The sequence below is a fragment of the Panthera tigris genome, chromosome E3, assembly GCF_018350195.1.
Source record: "Panthera tigris isolate Pti1 chromosome E3, P.tigris_Pti1_mat1.1, whole genome shotgun sequence".
In the NCBI taxonomy this organism is placed as follows: domain Eukaryota; kingdom Metazoa; phylum Chordata; class Mammalia; order Carnivora; family Felidae; genus Panthera; species Panthera tigris.
The window spans coordinates 3,518,552-3,533,840 of record NC_056675.1 but is presented as its reverse complement, the minus strand read 5'-3'; the positions used below and the strand labels follow the sequence as shown (position 1 = coordinate 3,533,840).

Sequence of the window (15,289 nt, the reverse complement as noted above, 5' to 3'; positions counted from 1 at the left end):
CTCCCCCAGTTCCTACTCTTGTCCCACGTCCCAATGCTGGGACCCACTGTGCCAGATGCCAGGTGGCCTCCAGGCAAAGCTCCAGATCAAAGGAACCAGTTGAAGAAGTACGTGTCGGAGTGAGGCTGGGGATCAGGTCGCCAGCAGGGACACGCGGAAGTAAGCATCCGCCCTGCACAAGCTGGGCTGCCCCTCACCCCAGCTCTGACAGCGGGGGCGGGGCAGCTGCAGGCCTACGGACGCCCTCCTCCCCGCCACCAGGGAGGCCGGCGCAGACCTTCCTGCTTTACAGGAAGGGAAGTGAGACAGCGTTCTGACAAGGGCAGGCTGGAATCTGAGCCCAGAGCGTCCTGTTCCAGGTGTGGCCTCAGGGATGCTGGCCTGACCCAAATAAGCCGGGGAGGTGAGAGCCCACGATCAGCTAGTCATCGAACGACTACAAGGCACGTGCTGGGGAGGTCAAGGCACAAGAGAGGCCTGGGGCCTCGGGATGAAACTTGGGGCATCTGTCCCCAGGCAGCAGGTACACCTCATGCAGGACACAGATGTCCGTTCCTCCCTCCAGGGTGAGCTGCAGGCTGTGAGCTGTGGGGCATGCAGGGGGCCCCCCACCACGCCTGGGCCAGAGGCGAAGAGGCAAGGAGGGCTTCGTGGAGAAGGACTTGAAGGCTGGTGAGAAGAGTCAGGTGGGGCCAAGTCGGCTTTAGCCACCAGATGTCTTTCCGGAAAGGCTTTGTGAGCGGGCAGGGAGCACCGTGGCCACAGTCGCACTCTTGGGGATGACAGGGCTGCACCCGGGGAGGCACTGGCCGTGAGGACCAGCTGGGCGACTGCTATGACGCCACAGGCAGGTGAACGAGGGCGGTGGCCACAACAAAGGAGAAAGTGACACAGTGTCTTTGATGTCGGGGACTGCGAGTCAACAAATGGCGACTGGCCGACGGGTCGTGGGGATCGAGGACTGGGAGGAACCAAGGCCATCACCCGAGGGGCTGCGTGGGATTTGGGGATGGATGGAGGCATTGCTCCCGGGGCCACACGCAGGTGTAGACTCGGGAACCGCGTGGCCCCTGAGGATGTGGGAAGGAAGGTGACTGTCCTGAGAGAGGGGACCTACAGAATGGAGTGAATGGCACCAAAGAGAGGGCCAAGGCGGAGCCGGGAGCCAGGGTGCCACCGAGACCGAGCTGGAGACGGCCGCAGTCAGAGCAGGTCAAGGGCAGAGCTGGAAGCAGCCTTAGAATTTCCAACAGCAAAAGGGGCTGAAGCTGCTGAGTTTCGAAGAGGAGGAAGGGACCGAAGGCGGAGGGGAGCTAATCCCCCGGGAGCCTGTGTGCTGACTGCATACTTGATCATGTGAAGGTGTTATTAATTTTTCTAGGTCTGATAATGGCTTCATGGTTATATACACACACACACACTATATACGTATGCACATAATGTATGTGTTTAAGGAGTTCTTTTAGGGATACGTGCTGGGGACGTTTTTGAACGAAACGATACGATGTTTAAAAGAAAGGATAGGATGTCTGAGAAATGCTTCTGAGCCAGTGGGCAGAGGGCACAAGTGCAAATCCCGAGGAAGCAAGACCCCGCGTCGGTGCCGCGGCGGAGCGGGCGGTGGGGGCACGGGGGCGCGCAAAGCTGGCCCGTCTGCTGCTGGGTGTGCCGCAGGCTTCCCTGCTCAGCGGTGACACAACAAACAAAAGGGAGAAGGTTCTTGAATTCAGGAAGAGCTTGGCCGGGAAGGAGAGGCACAGGCAAGGCCCCGGGCTCCGGGGAGAGACTCTAGGGTTGGAGCTCTTTCAAATCCACCGTGTGGGGACGATGCCTCCCTTCCCCCAGGGGAGGACCCGTCGTCTCTGCACCCAGCAAGCACGCCAGTCTCTGTAAGGCGTGAAGACCGCGCAGCCAGTAAGGCTTGACCCTGAACAGCCACGCCCCCTCAGAGGTCACAGGCCAGGCCATCTCTCTGCCCAGAGTGTGTGCCGCCCAAGGGCAGGGCCTGCCTGGGCCTTTCCCCCTTCAGTGGCCTCTGGAGCTGCCGAGCGAGTGGGCGCTCGGCCGAGAAGTCTCAACCCATCACCAGTATGGTAATCAGACAAATCTCCCGAGAAGCCGGCCGAGGACTTGGACTCCGGATTGCACGATGTTTGGGATCCTTTCCAGATACAGCATTAGGCATTCAAATATTCTCCATAACCTTCCTACATTGATGGAAATTAGGTTATTAGAAATGTCATTTATCTACCAACATCTCCTGGGCCTCACGTCTGCTAGGAAAGGCAGCAATCCAAGGCGGGGAGCTGCATAGGGAGCCCGTGGCACGGGAGAGAGGCGTCCAGGATTGGGGGGCCAGGAGATGCTCACTGTGGCCGGAGGGGTCCCAGGGGCCTGTCTCAGGAGCAGATTTTATTTTCCCCCTACAGACAGTGGGGACCCACTGAGCGGTTGAAACACAAAAGTGATGGGATGAGGGTGGGTTGGGGAAGGATCACCCACGCAGGGGTGTGGAGGGTGGGGTGGACGTGGGGATTCTGGAGGCTTCCACAAGTCCCTGCTGAAGGGCTTTCGCTCACACCTGTGGACACAGTCCGTGTCCCTCGCGGCACTGCAGCCCTGCCCAGGCTCTAGGAGACTCCTTTCCTGCCCTCTGTCCCGGGGAGCTTCTCACTGCACAGCCAGCTTGGTCCTCACGGCCCTCCTGGCTCAGCCCTCCCCTCCCCTGCTCAGTACCCTAGCCCCTGTGTGCTTGCAGTGGCTTTATAGTTAACACAGCTGCCTGGCTCGGTCATCTCACTCCCCTCATGGCCTCTGGACAGGGTTTCCTGGGAAAAGGGATGCCGAAGACTGCCTGGAGGAGGTGGCAGAGGGCCAGGACCGTACCTTGCAACTCTCCCTCACCTGGGGAGGGGAGGGGCAAGCTCTTAATGTCCTCATCAACATCTGCCCAGTCTGCCAGCGTCAGGCACGGAGACACTGGGGGAGGCCCCTTGGTGGGGACTCTCCAGTCTGGACTCGGAGGCAATGGCTCATCAGGTGTTTGTGCATCACGGGAGCCCCAGAGGGTGAGAAGGAGCCTACGGAGCCGCCTCCAGGCCAGGTGAGGAGCTCTGAGCACCTGCTGCTCATCTGAGAGCCACGACAGCGATCCTGCCTGGCGCGCGGCAGGTCTCGTGCCGCAGCTGACGCCCAGGCCACAGGTCATGACAGCCCGCGTGCAAGCCGTGCCTCCACCTACACACGGCCTGGCCGACTGGCAGACCGGCCGCCGAAGCTGCCCGTGGTTTCCATGCCGTCATGAGCCTGCGTTCCACGAGTAGTAACCTGGAGATCCCGCTGCACGAGGACGAGATACCGTGGGCCCGTGAGACGAGACCTCTGCACGAGTACCGCTGACTCTTGGCCGCACAACCGTCCGAGGCCAGGGGCGCTCACAGCCTCCGCCTGTCCCCTGGGGTTCGAGACCAGCTCTGTCTGCCGCTAGGGGGAGCCACAGCAGCGAGGAGCCGCGAGATTGGGCTCCCAATCCAGCCAGCAGTAATTAAAAGCTGACAAGAAAGGTGGTTCGCAGCTAAGTCTCTCGTGCTCTGAAAAGGAGCAAGGCAGTCGTTCCCAGATTCCCTTCAGTCTTGTGACGCGACACACAGGCTCAAAGCCACCCGATGGCACCTGAAACAACCCAACGACTGCAGTGTGGGACCGTCTGTCTTCCCTCTTCAGCAAAAGGTGTCCTGTTTCAGTCAAAGGCCCCACACGGGGCACTGCTGACCTGACCTCTCGTGGGCGCTTCCCACCGGGCCCAGGAGAAAGTCCTGACTCCCTCTTTTGGAGACAGAACCTTGCCAGTCCTTCTTTTTCCCAGAGGGACAACTGCGGTGCCTGGACAGCCAGGTGGGCCTGGGACTCTGGCTGCCGTGGGTACAGTGAGGACAAGCTGCTGGGGTGTCAGGGCTCCCAGAGATCACCCCGCCCGGACCCAGTCCAGGTGACTCCCAGGGTGCAGCCAAGGGCAGGGCCGCTCCAGGGAGGGAGGGGGGCGGCGAGGGGGAGAAAGGTCTGCCGAGGGAGGGTGAGCTCCGTGACTCCTCGGGGCACTTTTATATCCGTTTGGAATGTGACACACGTTCCGCAAAAACCCGGCAGAATTTGTCAAAATGATGGCAAAGTTCCTAAGAATGGCTGAGAAGTTCTGTAGGACAAAAAACAGGACGAGCGCCACTAAACAGGAAGAACGCGTAATAAAGGGGGGGCGGGCGAGGGGACGGCGGCACCAGGGCATCGGGAGGAGAGGTCACGCGGAGATGGTGGTATCGGAGCGACGTCTCCGAAAACCGACCACTGAGAAGCTCACTTTGACCAGGCACCAAGGCCGATTCTGGAGGCGTTAGGGGGCGTCTGGGAAAAATGAAACCGTGAAAATCTGGAAGACAGTCTAGCTACACGCGGGGCTCCTGGATGCAAGCGGTGGTCCAGCGCGTCCAGGGGCCTGACACACAACTGGAACACAGGGAAATCAGCAACGAACAACAGAAAAGGGAAAGCGTGGGCCACCAGCAGGGTGGAACGTGACATCCCTAATGTAAACGGAGCCCTCACACGTCAGCCCGAGAACAGGAAGCCGGTGCGAAACGGCACCGCCTACAGTCACGGGCAGTTAATGGCAGAGCAGTGACTTACAGGCCTGAGGACTGAACAACAGTGACATAGATTTTCTCCTAACAGACGAGGCAGGACCTAAATGTGGACCCAGAGAGGCCATGAGACCCACATCCTGGTCGCCACTAAGCGGGGTGTCAGTGTGTTTAGGTTCCTCCAAGCAAAAATCGCTCATGTCCTTTGAGCCAGGGGTTCTGCTTCTAGCGTTTTCCCCCAAGGAGAGAACCAGAGAGGTTTTAAAAGACTGGCAGCAGTGTTCACAGAGGGTTTGTTTGAGACCGTGAGGTCCCGCACCCAGCGCCCCATGCCAGCATCCCCCGTCGGCAGAACAGCAGGAAGAACCCGAGAGGTTGTTTGCGAAGGTCCCCTGCCAGCTGGACCGGGCCCGGGCCTGCCCCATCGGTACCACCGGCCTCGTTCAGGGGAGGCGTCACCCATGCAGCAGTGAGCCCCGCTTGCCCGCTCCCCCAAACCCCTCGCACAAACACACCATTCACCAGATCCACGCGTGACCTGGCCAAAACCACGAGTCCCAGCTCCTTTGAACCAGCTTGCAGCCCCCAAGCCTCTCCTGTGTGGAAATTCTGGAGTCCCCGCTGCTTCCGGCCCCAGGAGGGGGCTACCGATGCAATCCCAGACCCGGTCTGGAGCCACGCCTTCCAGACCCCGATGCAAAGGGCAAGATCTGGAGAAGCCTCGGGAGGCTGGGAGGGGGCTGGGCCCAGAGACCCTGCGACATCGGCTGGACCGGCGGGGCAGAGAGGACAAGTGCAACTCCGAGCGTCTGAGGGCTCAGCGGGCGTGGAGGGGTCTCCTAGCCTGTCCCGAGCGGGAGCACGTGTGGGCTCCATTCAGCCTCCGTGGATGGGCGGGCGGCACACATAGGTTAATGCGCGCACGTCCGCAGGAAGGTGCCGGGGCCCTCACGCAGGGAAGGAGACGGAGCAGCCAGACTTGGGAGCGCATGTGGCCTCTGTGCCGGGGCACCGGGACACAGGGGCTGCACCGGCCCGGTGGCCCCGACCCGACGGGGACGGCTCTGCCTCAGGCCTTCGGTGTGCCGGGCCCGTCTGCAAGTCCACGGGGATGGGGAGGCTGGGAAAACCAGTGCTGGGCCCTCCACAGTCGAGGCAACGGAACAGGAGGCCCAAGAGGAGACTTGAAGGTTCGGATGAATGTCCCAGCTGGGCCCCCGCTGAGCTAGTGCCAATAGCCCAGCTGTGTCGCAGAGCAGCCCCCACCCCCAGGCACCACCCGGGCCTTCCCTTTCATCTCTTGTCCCCCAGCAGCGGGAGGGCCTTGGGAGCGGGCGGTGCTTCGGGCACTGGGGTCATCCCATTTTACAGGATGGAAAACAGAGACCGGAGTAGTAACCACCCAAGGACCTGCCTCGCGTGCTCCCCCACACGCGTGCCCTCCTGCTCTCCTCTGTGACACAGGGCAGCTCCCGAAGGCCAGAGGGGCTGCTCAAAGCTCTGCAGGGTTTTGACTTTGCTCTTGGACCCTGGCAGAGAAGCGTCTGTCCGGGGCCAGTGACACCGTGGTCAGGCCAGGGGAGGGTCCTGGGCCTGGTGGCTGGACCCCTCGTGAGCCCGATGCCCATATGCAAAAGAGACGGGTGGCTTTCCCCCTGCAGGACGCCGTGGGGCCTGAGCTCCCGAGCCCACCCTGCCCAGAAGCCCTCGGAAGCAGTGACCCGCCAACATCTCTGCACGGCGATCTCTATGATGGCAGCTTTTCATGGCAGGAAGCGAAAGGTGAGGCTGACCTTGTGTTTCCTCCCCCGGAGCAGGGCTGCTTCCCCGAGAGGCTCCTGCACACGCACCCCTCCCCTCCACGGCAGCCCGCCTCGCCCCAGGCGCCCAGGGCTCTCCTCCTCCTGCGTGTCTGGTGATGGCTGGAGCCCCAATGGGGCCATCCGACCGCACACCCGGGTCACAGTGTCCGCCCGGCCTCTGTGGCCTCTGCAGCGTGCCCCGTGGTCCTGGAGCCAGACCGCAGTCTCCGGGCCCACGGCCAGGCCCTGAGCATCAGGTGTGCCCGGGCCGTCAGCTCAGGCCCAGGCCGAGCACTTGGCTGCCTCAGTCACTTTCTGGGCCAGAACTGCTCCCGGCCGACATCTCCCCGTCAGGGTCCCACTGGGTGTTCTCTCCTCTGCCATGACCAGCTCGGCGCTCTAGATGGGCTCGTGTGAGTTTGGAGAGGGACGGCGTTCTGTCTTTAAAACTGGGCGGAGGGGCGCCTGGGTGGCTCAGTCGGTTGAGCATCTGACTTCGACTCAGGTCATGATCTCGGGGTTCGTGGGTTCAACCCCGTGTCGGACTCTGTGCTGACAGCTCGGAGCCTGGAGCCTGCTTCGGATTCTGTGTCCCCTTTATTTCTGCTCTCCCACCCCCCCCTTGCGCTCTGTCTCTCTGTCTCTCAAAAATAAACATTAAGAACAAAACGAAACTGGGCCGAGGCTCAGAGGGGAGGCAGAGCTAGAGGCGGTCAGGAGCGGCTCACCTTGCCCCACCCCTGAAGGGCAGGTGGAACGACAGCTGTCCATGCGTCCCTGGACCAGGGCGCCAGGCCAGGAACCTCTCGTTCTTCAGCCTCACCGGATCTTCACCATGACCCTGTGACAGAGGCCTCGGGAAATCTAACCCCAATCCACAGGGGCTCTCGCAACACCCCCCGCCTCCCAAATAAGGCGGCTCGGTTAGAGCCCGCCAGCGGCAGGGACGGGCTGCAGCAGACAACAGCAGAGCTGAGCGGGGGCTGCTGGGCTGGCGGGTCGGGGCAGGTGCCGATGGGCTGAGGGGTCCCCACGCTGTGAGAACGAGTGCCGTCATCCCCCTTTCCTGGCTGCAGGAGCGGGAGGGTCCTCTGCTTCCACGACCCCCACCGTCACAGGGGGAGCAGGTGCTCCGGCCCCACGGGTCAACCCCAAGCGTTCATGATGGGATCACTTCTTGATCAGAGTGGAAGGGGACCTGAATGGAAAGCCCTGGGCTTGGTTTGGGGCCAGTCAGGTCTGCTCTGCTGAGTTTTGTGAGAAGCCCTCATGGTGTCGGGGCTCCTGGGCTTCTGTCCTCCCTGAACGAACAGCGGCCGCGGGGCAAACGGGAGCTGGGGCTTCCCAGGGGAAGCCTCCCTCTGGGACCTCCACGCGTGTCCCTGACCCGGGGTCTCCGCCCTCTGGGGCTCCGCCTGCTGTCATTTGTCTCTGGTGTCCGTGCCTCTGACCTGGGCTGCTGGTTCCCACCCCCCCCACGCCCCCCCTGCCCCCCCACGCCCCCCCTGCCCGCCCACAGTGCTCTAGAGTACTGCTGTGTTCCAGGCAGTGTCCTGAGGACGTTGGGGTGAATCGGACGGGTTCTCCGCTCCGTGGGGTGCACAAACACAACGCAGATGGGAAGTGCAGGGGGCTGTGTGTGCAGCATGTTCTGGGACGGGGTGGGGAACACGGGGTCTGCCCGCAGAGACGGGGAGGCAGCTACTCCCCCGAGGTGCAAGCCCTGAGCCCGGGCTGTAGGAAGGCTGGGGTCTTCCCGGGGACGGGAGGCGAGAGCAGGGATTGTGGGAGGCAGGGCTGGTGTTCGCTCCAGGGGAGAGTGGCCTGGGAGGCCTGGAAATGCAGGCAGGGGCTCATGTGCCCGGCCCTGGCCCAGGGCAGGAGGGCAGCCTGATCCCGCAAGTGGGGGCCCATCCTTGAGTGCCACGTGTCTCGGAGGCCAGGATGTGGGCTCCTTTCCGGAACCGAGGACACAGAGAGGGGCCTGGAGATTCTACCAGGGATGACGGGAACAGCAGCCATGCCACGGCATCCCCAGACGGGGCTCTGCACCTCTCCCAGGGAGAGTTCTGGCCGCTTGGCAAACTCTGCCACCAGTGCTATGCACCCTGCTAGAGTGAGTACCCATTCCCCTGGGGATCCTCCCTCCCCTTCGGTCCCTGTGCTTCGGGTACGGATGATATCGCCGGCTTTGCGGACCTCAGGCCATTGGCCACAGCGTCTGGTATGCAGATGGGTCATAAAGGCAGGCTCGGGAGAGCCAGTGGGTTTCCCCTGTGGGTGCTGTTGAAGGCAAACTCCCTTCCTGCTCCCTGGAGCTGCAGGGCCACTGAGATGAGAAGTCTGCCCAAGACAGGAGCAAACAGGAGAGTGGAACCAACAGGGGACAGCATTCCAGCTTGTTAGGATGCTGGATCCAGCCATGCCTGAACCCGTATTCGGGCTCTTCAGCTGTTTTCTGTTACGTGAGTTAATAAATGATTCTTTCAGCTTAAGCCTGTATGCCTTGGGTTTTTATCTCCTGCAAACTGGAGTCCCTGCTGATGTATTATCTTTATCGATTTGTAGTGCCCAGACTCAGAAATCAATCTCAATGAGAAATTTCCTCAAAATCACCTTGTCTCCGTGAAATGAAATAGACTTGAATATTATACATTTGGGCTAGACTGAGACCTTTTGACTCAAAACATTGCTTTGCAGATGAGGCCTGGCAAGTCGAGTGTCTGACCCAGGGTCTCAATCATCTGTTCACAAATACTGACCGGCCCTGTCACATTTTGCACATTCATCCTGTGGGCGGGACAGATGAGTCAGGGGCAGAACCAGCATGAGGACCCAAGTCGCCTTAGTCTTAGCTCACAGTGTTCCCCTCTGCTCCGTGATACCTCAAGGCTGGGCCCAGAGTGGTTAAGTGACTTGCCCGTGGTCACACAGCCAGGTACAAGGGATGGACTCCCCTGCGGCCCCAGGGCAGCTAACATGAGCACCGAGAAGCCTGCTTCCCTGTCTTCTCCCCCGAAATACCAAACGCCCTCCCATTTCATCACCTGGGGTTGTGGTCCTGCTCCTTCCCGAGTCCCGAACCTTAGGGCCCAAACCCTGGTCAGTGCCCGTCTCCCTCCGACACAGGCAGGCAAGTCTCACCCTTTCTCCTCCGGGGTGCACGGCACCCCCTCTCCTGGTGTCTGCCCGCCCTCTCTGCCTCTGTGTTGTGTCCTCGGGAGGCTGGAACCCACATTATGGTGGAAGCAGCAAACACACAACCTCCCTCCCTGCCGTCACCCATCCGAGGTCGCGCGGGGAGAGCAGGCCTGTGGGGCCACGTGCCTGGGGGTTTTCACGTGTGGCTCCGAGGGGAATCCCCTGGCGCAGAGCCTGGACCTTGGCACTTAGGGGGCTCGTCTGGTCCCTATCCCCGCTGTCTGCCCGGGGGAGGGAAGGGGTGGCCTCCCAGCACCCTGGCTGCCCGCTTCCCAAGGGTTCGCTCCTGCACCCTGCCTCGCTGCCCTCCCCTCCCCTATGTCAGGAAGAGTGCTCCGTGGAGAAGCATGGCCACCGCACGAGGGTGCCTCGGGCAGCAAAGGTACGGGGGTCACGGCAGTCAGGGGCAGATGCCGCCGTCACTCGTCGCTTTGCTTCAGGATGAGGCATCACGGATTAGCCCTGCCCCTCACTTACTCCCGCCCGCCCTGAGACACGAATTCCATCCACTTCATGGCAGCTGATGTGGGCACCTCCCGGTGCCAGGAGTCCCTGAAGTTGCTCTCCTGCCTCATCCTCATGGGAGTTTGGGGGCCTCTGTTTGCAGGACAGTAAAGGCGTTCAGGTCCCCTTTGGTCCTAAGCTCAGGACGAGGAGCATCTTGAGACAGTTGGTCGTGGTCCCGTGAAGAGGAAGCCAGGCCAGTCCCATCTGACAAGGGAAGGCGGAGGTATTCGCCGAGCGCCCAAGGCCCCGGGCACAGAGGGAGAAACGTGGAACTCTTTCTGCGGGGGGTGTCGGAGAGCTTTCTGGAGAAGAAGCCGCTGGAGCAGGGTCCTGGGCGGCAGGGGGAGGAATCCAGGGCTCCGGGGGAGCAGTGCTGCACACACTGCATAGAAGTCCGCTTGGGGACTTTAAAGCCCTTCTTGGTACGTCCTGCACGTGCCCTTGGCAAGACAGCTGGCTCTCCAGAGCGTGTGCGTGGGGCCAGATGGCCCTGGAGCCCGGGCTCGGTGGCTAGAGCCTCCCTTTCCTGGGGGCGACGGGTCCAGGAGGCTGAGGCCGGGCGAGGTGGGGAGACAGCATGGGGCGCGGGTGCGTGAGGGGCGAGGCGGGTGGCAGGACTGGCCTGGAGGCAAGAGCCGGGGCGGGGACGCTTCCCGGAGAGGGGAGCGAGACAAGGGGCCCGGGCCCCGCCCGCGGCCTCCTGCCCACCGGAGCCCGGTGTCAGCTCAGCGCCGCTGGAAAATCCCCGTGCGCCATTATTCACAGCGGCTCTTCTCCCAAAACCCAAACGGCGGCGACAACCCAAGTGTGCGTCAGCGGATGCAGAGAGAAAACGCGTGTGCGCACAGCGGGATACTCCACAGCCACGAGAAGGAACGAGGTGCCGAGATGTGCTACGAAACTCGAAAACGCGTTCAGTGTAAGAAGCCAGGCACAGGAGCACAAACATCGTGGGATTGATTCCACTCGTATCAGACACTCCGAACGGGCGAGACAGGCTTCAGTGGGGGTGGCGGCGGAGGGGGGGGTGGGCAGAGGGGAGGGACCGCCGGATGGCGAGGGCTCGGCTCTGGGAACACGGGGCTCTGCACATGGCCGGCGGTGAGGGCGGCCCAGCATCGTGAACATGCCCCAGGCCGCTGAGCGGCTCGGATGGCGGAGTTTACGTCGTGTACAGCTGACCACGGCCCAAGACAAGCCGACGGGCCACCACGGCATAGAGCGCGGAGCTGGGCTTCCGGCCCGTGGTGACGCGGCCGGCCGACACGGCTCCCGGCGCCCACCTGCCTCCCTCCCTGGCCGCAGCCCTTTCCCTGAACGTCCGCCCTGGTCTCTGGGTTTAAGGCTCTGCCTCTAGTGACCCCCGGCCTCGGGTGCAGCTAGAGCCAACGAGGGGGAGGGAGACAAGGGGCCCAGGCCCCGCGTGGGCAGTTCAGGCACCACCGATCCCAGCTGGCTGGCCGTGCTCTCCCTCTACCCACCCGCCTTGGTGACCCACGTGGTCCCAGGTGCCAGAATAGGACTGGAGCCCCACGCTTATAGGCGGCGGGTGCCTCGTCCCCTCCCTGCCCGTGCTCCTGCCTGGCCTCCATGTACTCCTGGGAGGCCAGGGGCGTCTGCCCCGAACTCCGACTGCCCAGCCCCCACACCGTCGGCTCTGAGGAGCCCGTGGGGACAGATGTGAAGAGAGGCCAATGGAACCTGTGCTTCAAGCATCTCTTTCCCTCATCCCTTGCTTGGCCTTTCCAGAAAAAGCCTGCCAAGTTAGGCCCCCGGCGCTGCCATCTGCCATCTGCCATCTGGTTTATGACTGTAACCTCTCCGAATTTCGAAAGGTCACCTGACGCGTTTCTGTGGGCGGGCCCAGTGGCCGGACCTCCCTCTCCGAGCCTGGGGCTCTGTGCTCAGGGGAGTTCTGGTGGTTCCCGGCCCAGAGCACGGCCCGCTCACTGCCCCCACAGATCCGAGCCGGGTTCCCCCAGCAGAGGAGGAGGAGAGCGGGCAAGGGCCCTCGGGCCGGAGGGGAGGCAGGGGACGGAAGCCCGAGCCGATCTCAACGCAACACGATGCCTCTACAGAAGGGACAGCCCTTGAAACAAACTCAGGATCCACGTCTTATCTAAAAGGGGTACAAGCAACGATCCGGGTGGCTTTCCGAGGCCTGAGATGGGGCCATTGGCAAGAGGTCGGGCTGAGGCCCAGCCAGGGACCGAGGGCGACAGAGTACAAGCATCCCCTGCAGATGCCAAGGTCCCCACACGCCCGGATGCCCATGTAGGCCGCAGCCTGTCTCCCCTGGAGCACGTCCTGGTGAGCGGGAGGGCTCCAGATGCCAAACAAACCGTCGGGCCTGGAAGCAAGACTGGGAAGCATCACCCCGGCCGTCGGGACTTTCCAGCCCTCGGCAGATCCCGACTTGCCCAGCGGTGACCTGGAAACCTCCCGTCCGCCAGCATCACGCTTGGCGCCCGAGAGCGCCAGGCCAGGCCTCTCGGAGCTCAGGGGCGCTGGGAACTTACCGGCCTCGCCGACAAAGACCTCGACGGGCGCGCTGGCCGGGCTCTCGCCGATGATGTTGTAGGCCGTCAGGACGACCTCATAGCGCCGGTATTTCTTCAGATCTACGGGTCAAAGGAGACAGCGGTCAGCTCGCCCGGGCCCGGGCCCATCTCCCCGCCTGAGAACCACACCAAGGGGGCGGTGCCACCCGGGAGTCGCGGGGGCACGTCACGAGCGTTTCCTTCCTCTTCCTTCCCTGGCCCGGGACTAAAGGTCACCCTGTGCAGCAGCAGAGACCCGTCCCACTTGCACTCAGGGTAAAGGCAGCAGCAAGGCCCCCTTCGGAGGAAAGAATCGAGGTGACAGAGTGTGACGTGGGCTTTGCCGCTGGCTCCAGAATCTCTCTGTAAGAACCGACGGAGTGAGACCCTGGCGGTTAAAAAGGAAGTACATTGGCCTCGGAGTCTTTAACAACCACATCCTGGGAAGAGAAGGGTGTGCGAAGCCACGTCTATAGGATTACACAGGGCACGCGGCCAAAGCAGCCGACCTTTGAGGCAGAACATTCTGGAAGGTTCTCCCGCTGGTGGATCTTGTTTCGTCACAGCCTGGCTTTCCTGAAGCCCAACGTGCGGGTCTGACCCCCTGAGTGAGTGGTGACTTGCGCCAGGCTTCACATCGTGCCTCCTAGCGAGCCGCCGGTCAGCAGAGGTTCGGAGCCTCAGGACGCCGAGTTCCTTCCACCCCAGCCTCACAGAGGTGCCCACCCGGCCCAGCAGGGGCCTCTCCCCCACCCTCAGCCTTGCCGAAGCCCTGATGCCTCAGAACCCACCGCCGTAGCTTGTTAGTCTCCACCCCGGGACCGTGGGGCTCTTCAGTGTTACCTGAGACAAGCCAGGGCGTATATGGACGGGGTGTAGTGGGGCCCCTCTCTCGCTTCAGAACCCAGACTGAAAAGGCCGGAGCGAGGTCCGGCCGGGAAGCCTCATCTCTGGAACCCGGGCCCCATCTAACCCTCTGAGCTGATCCTCAGCCTGGGACGTATTACATGCACATGGGGAGCCAGGCAGTAGATGGGGACGCGGGGCAGATGACAGACGATGGGGCGTGTTTGGGGTGCAGTGTGGAGGAGGAGAAAATGGCTCGCCCGAGGCCTGCCCGGGCACTACTGGGATGCGACGGGATGGCACTGGTAAGCCCTGGGAGAGCGCCCCCCTTGTACCCACATTCCAGTCCAGGGAGGCTCCCTGCACGGAAAGGGGTCCCATCGGGGGCCCCCTCGGCCCCACATTTGGACCGTGAGACCCTCTGAGGACCAGGAACACAAGGACAAGTGACGTGGTGCCACCAAAGGGAAGGGGCGATGGACGGACGGATGGCCAACATGGGCTGAGTGCACGCGGTGGGGCGCCGCTCAGCCTTGGGGAAGGAACAGTGTCTCTAGCAGGCTCCTGCAGGGACCGAGCTCCAAGGGGAAGAGGACAAGGGCTGTGTGGTTTCGCTCGTATGTGTCCCCGAGGGCTCAGATGCAGGGACAGAAAGTGGAAGGTGGGCGCCAGGGGCCGGGTGGGGGGACGGATGTCCAGTGGGGACAGGGTCTCACTGTGGGAGAGAAAGGAGCTCTGGAGGCTGGCGGTGACGGGCGCACGGTGCTGGGAGCAAGCTTACGGCTCCTGAGCCTCACATTTCCCAACCGCTAAGACGGTAAATTTTATGGATATTTTACCACAGTCAAAAAAAGGGGAACAAGAAAAGGCCACAGGGAGCCAGACGGGAGATCTCGCTCAACCCGACTTTCCTTTCTGTCCCAAAGTCAAAGACCCGCTGTCAGGAAAACCCCTTCCCAGCCTCGGTTTCTAGAAGTTTCCTTTCCTGTCTCCCTGATGGTTTTGGTGTGTTGAGAACAGCGTTTGAGAGGGGAAATTCCAGAAATTAGAGCCGTTAATCCAAGCTGCTTTTCACTGGGTCCACCGAGAGGCCAACTGGCGCTGGCCCCGGCCTGCCCCGCGGTCACAGCCCCTCCTGCTGAAGGCGGCGCGCACTTACGTGTTAATTCATACGTCGTTAACGTGGAGCTGCTGTTCACGGTCTTGAAGCTGCTTTGGGCTGTTAGGGGCGAGCAAGGCAGAAAGGCAGTTAACACGCGGGGAGCGGTTATTGCAAACGATGGGCCGCGGAGACGGAGGGGACGGCGCCTCGCTCGGCAGCCGCTGTGCCTCCCACGCTGCCCGTCCAAGGGCCACAGAGACCACTCTGCCGTCTGAGCACTTCCTCGGGGCTCACCAGGGCAGGGGGCCGGGGGGGGTGGTGGCCTGCACTTCTTTCTTCCTGTGACAGCCAGGCGCCCGGCCCGTGACAGGTGGGGCCTGCACTTACCCTCTGATTAAACGCATCGGATTAGAATCTGCCACAACAGCACAAACAACACTAGAGGAGACGGGAGACGGGAGACAGGCTTCTCCCAGGGTGCCGACTCTTCCAGACGCCCCGCGGCAGGTACGGCTGTCGGCCTGCCTGCGCTCAGGTAAGAGCCCCGCTCTGATGCGGGCCGGCAAGCCACAAACCAAGAGCACAAACCAAGGACCCAACCACATCCTGGCTCCTTTTATTTGGTTGTTTCGAATCTGCTACAAAGCCCGGGGGGGG

At 62.2% G+C, this 15,289-nt stretch overlaps 1 protein-coding gene across 2 annotated transcripts in view; it reads right to left on the bottom strand.

Moving 5' to 3' along the window:
* The window catches only part of SDK1 (sidekick cell adhesion molecule 1), a 530,611-nt gene that overhangs the window by 46,825 nt on the left and 468,497 nt on the right, over window positions 1-15,289 (bottom strand). For both annotated transcript variants that reach the window (XM_042972313.1, XM_042972314.1), the window contains 2 exons: window positions 14,690-14,749; window positions 12,664-12,765 (listed from right to left, as the gene is read on the bottom strand). In XM_042972313.1, coding sequence (XP_042828247.1) covers window positions 12,664-12,765; window positions 14,690-14,749 — 162 coding nt within the window. The remainder of the gene's footprint in view (window positions 1-12,663; window positions 12,766-14,689; window positions 14,750-15,289) is intronic.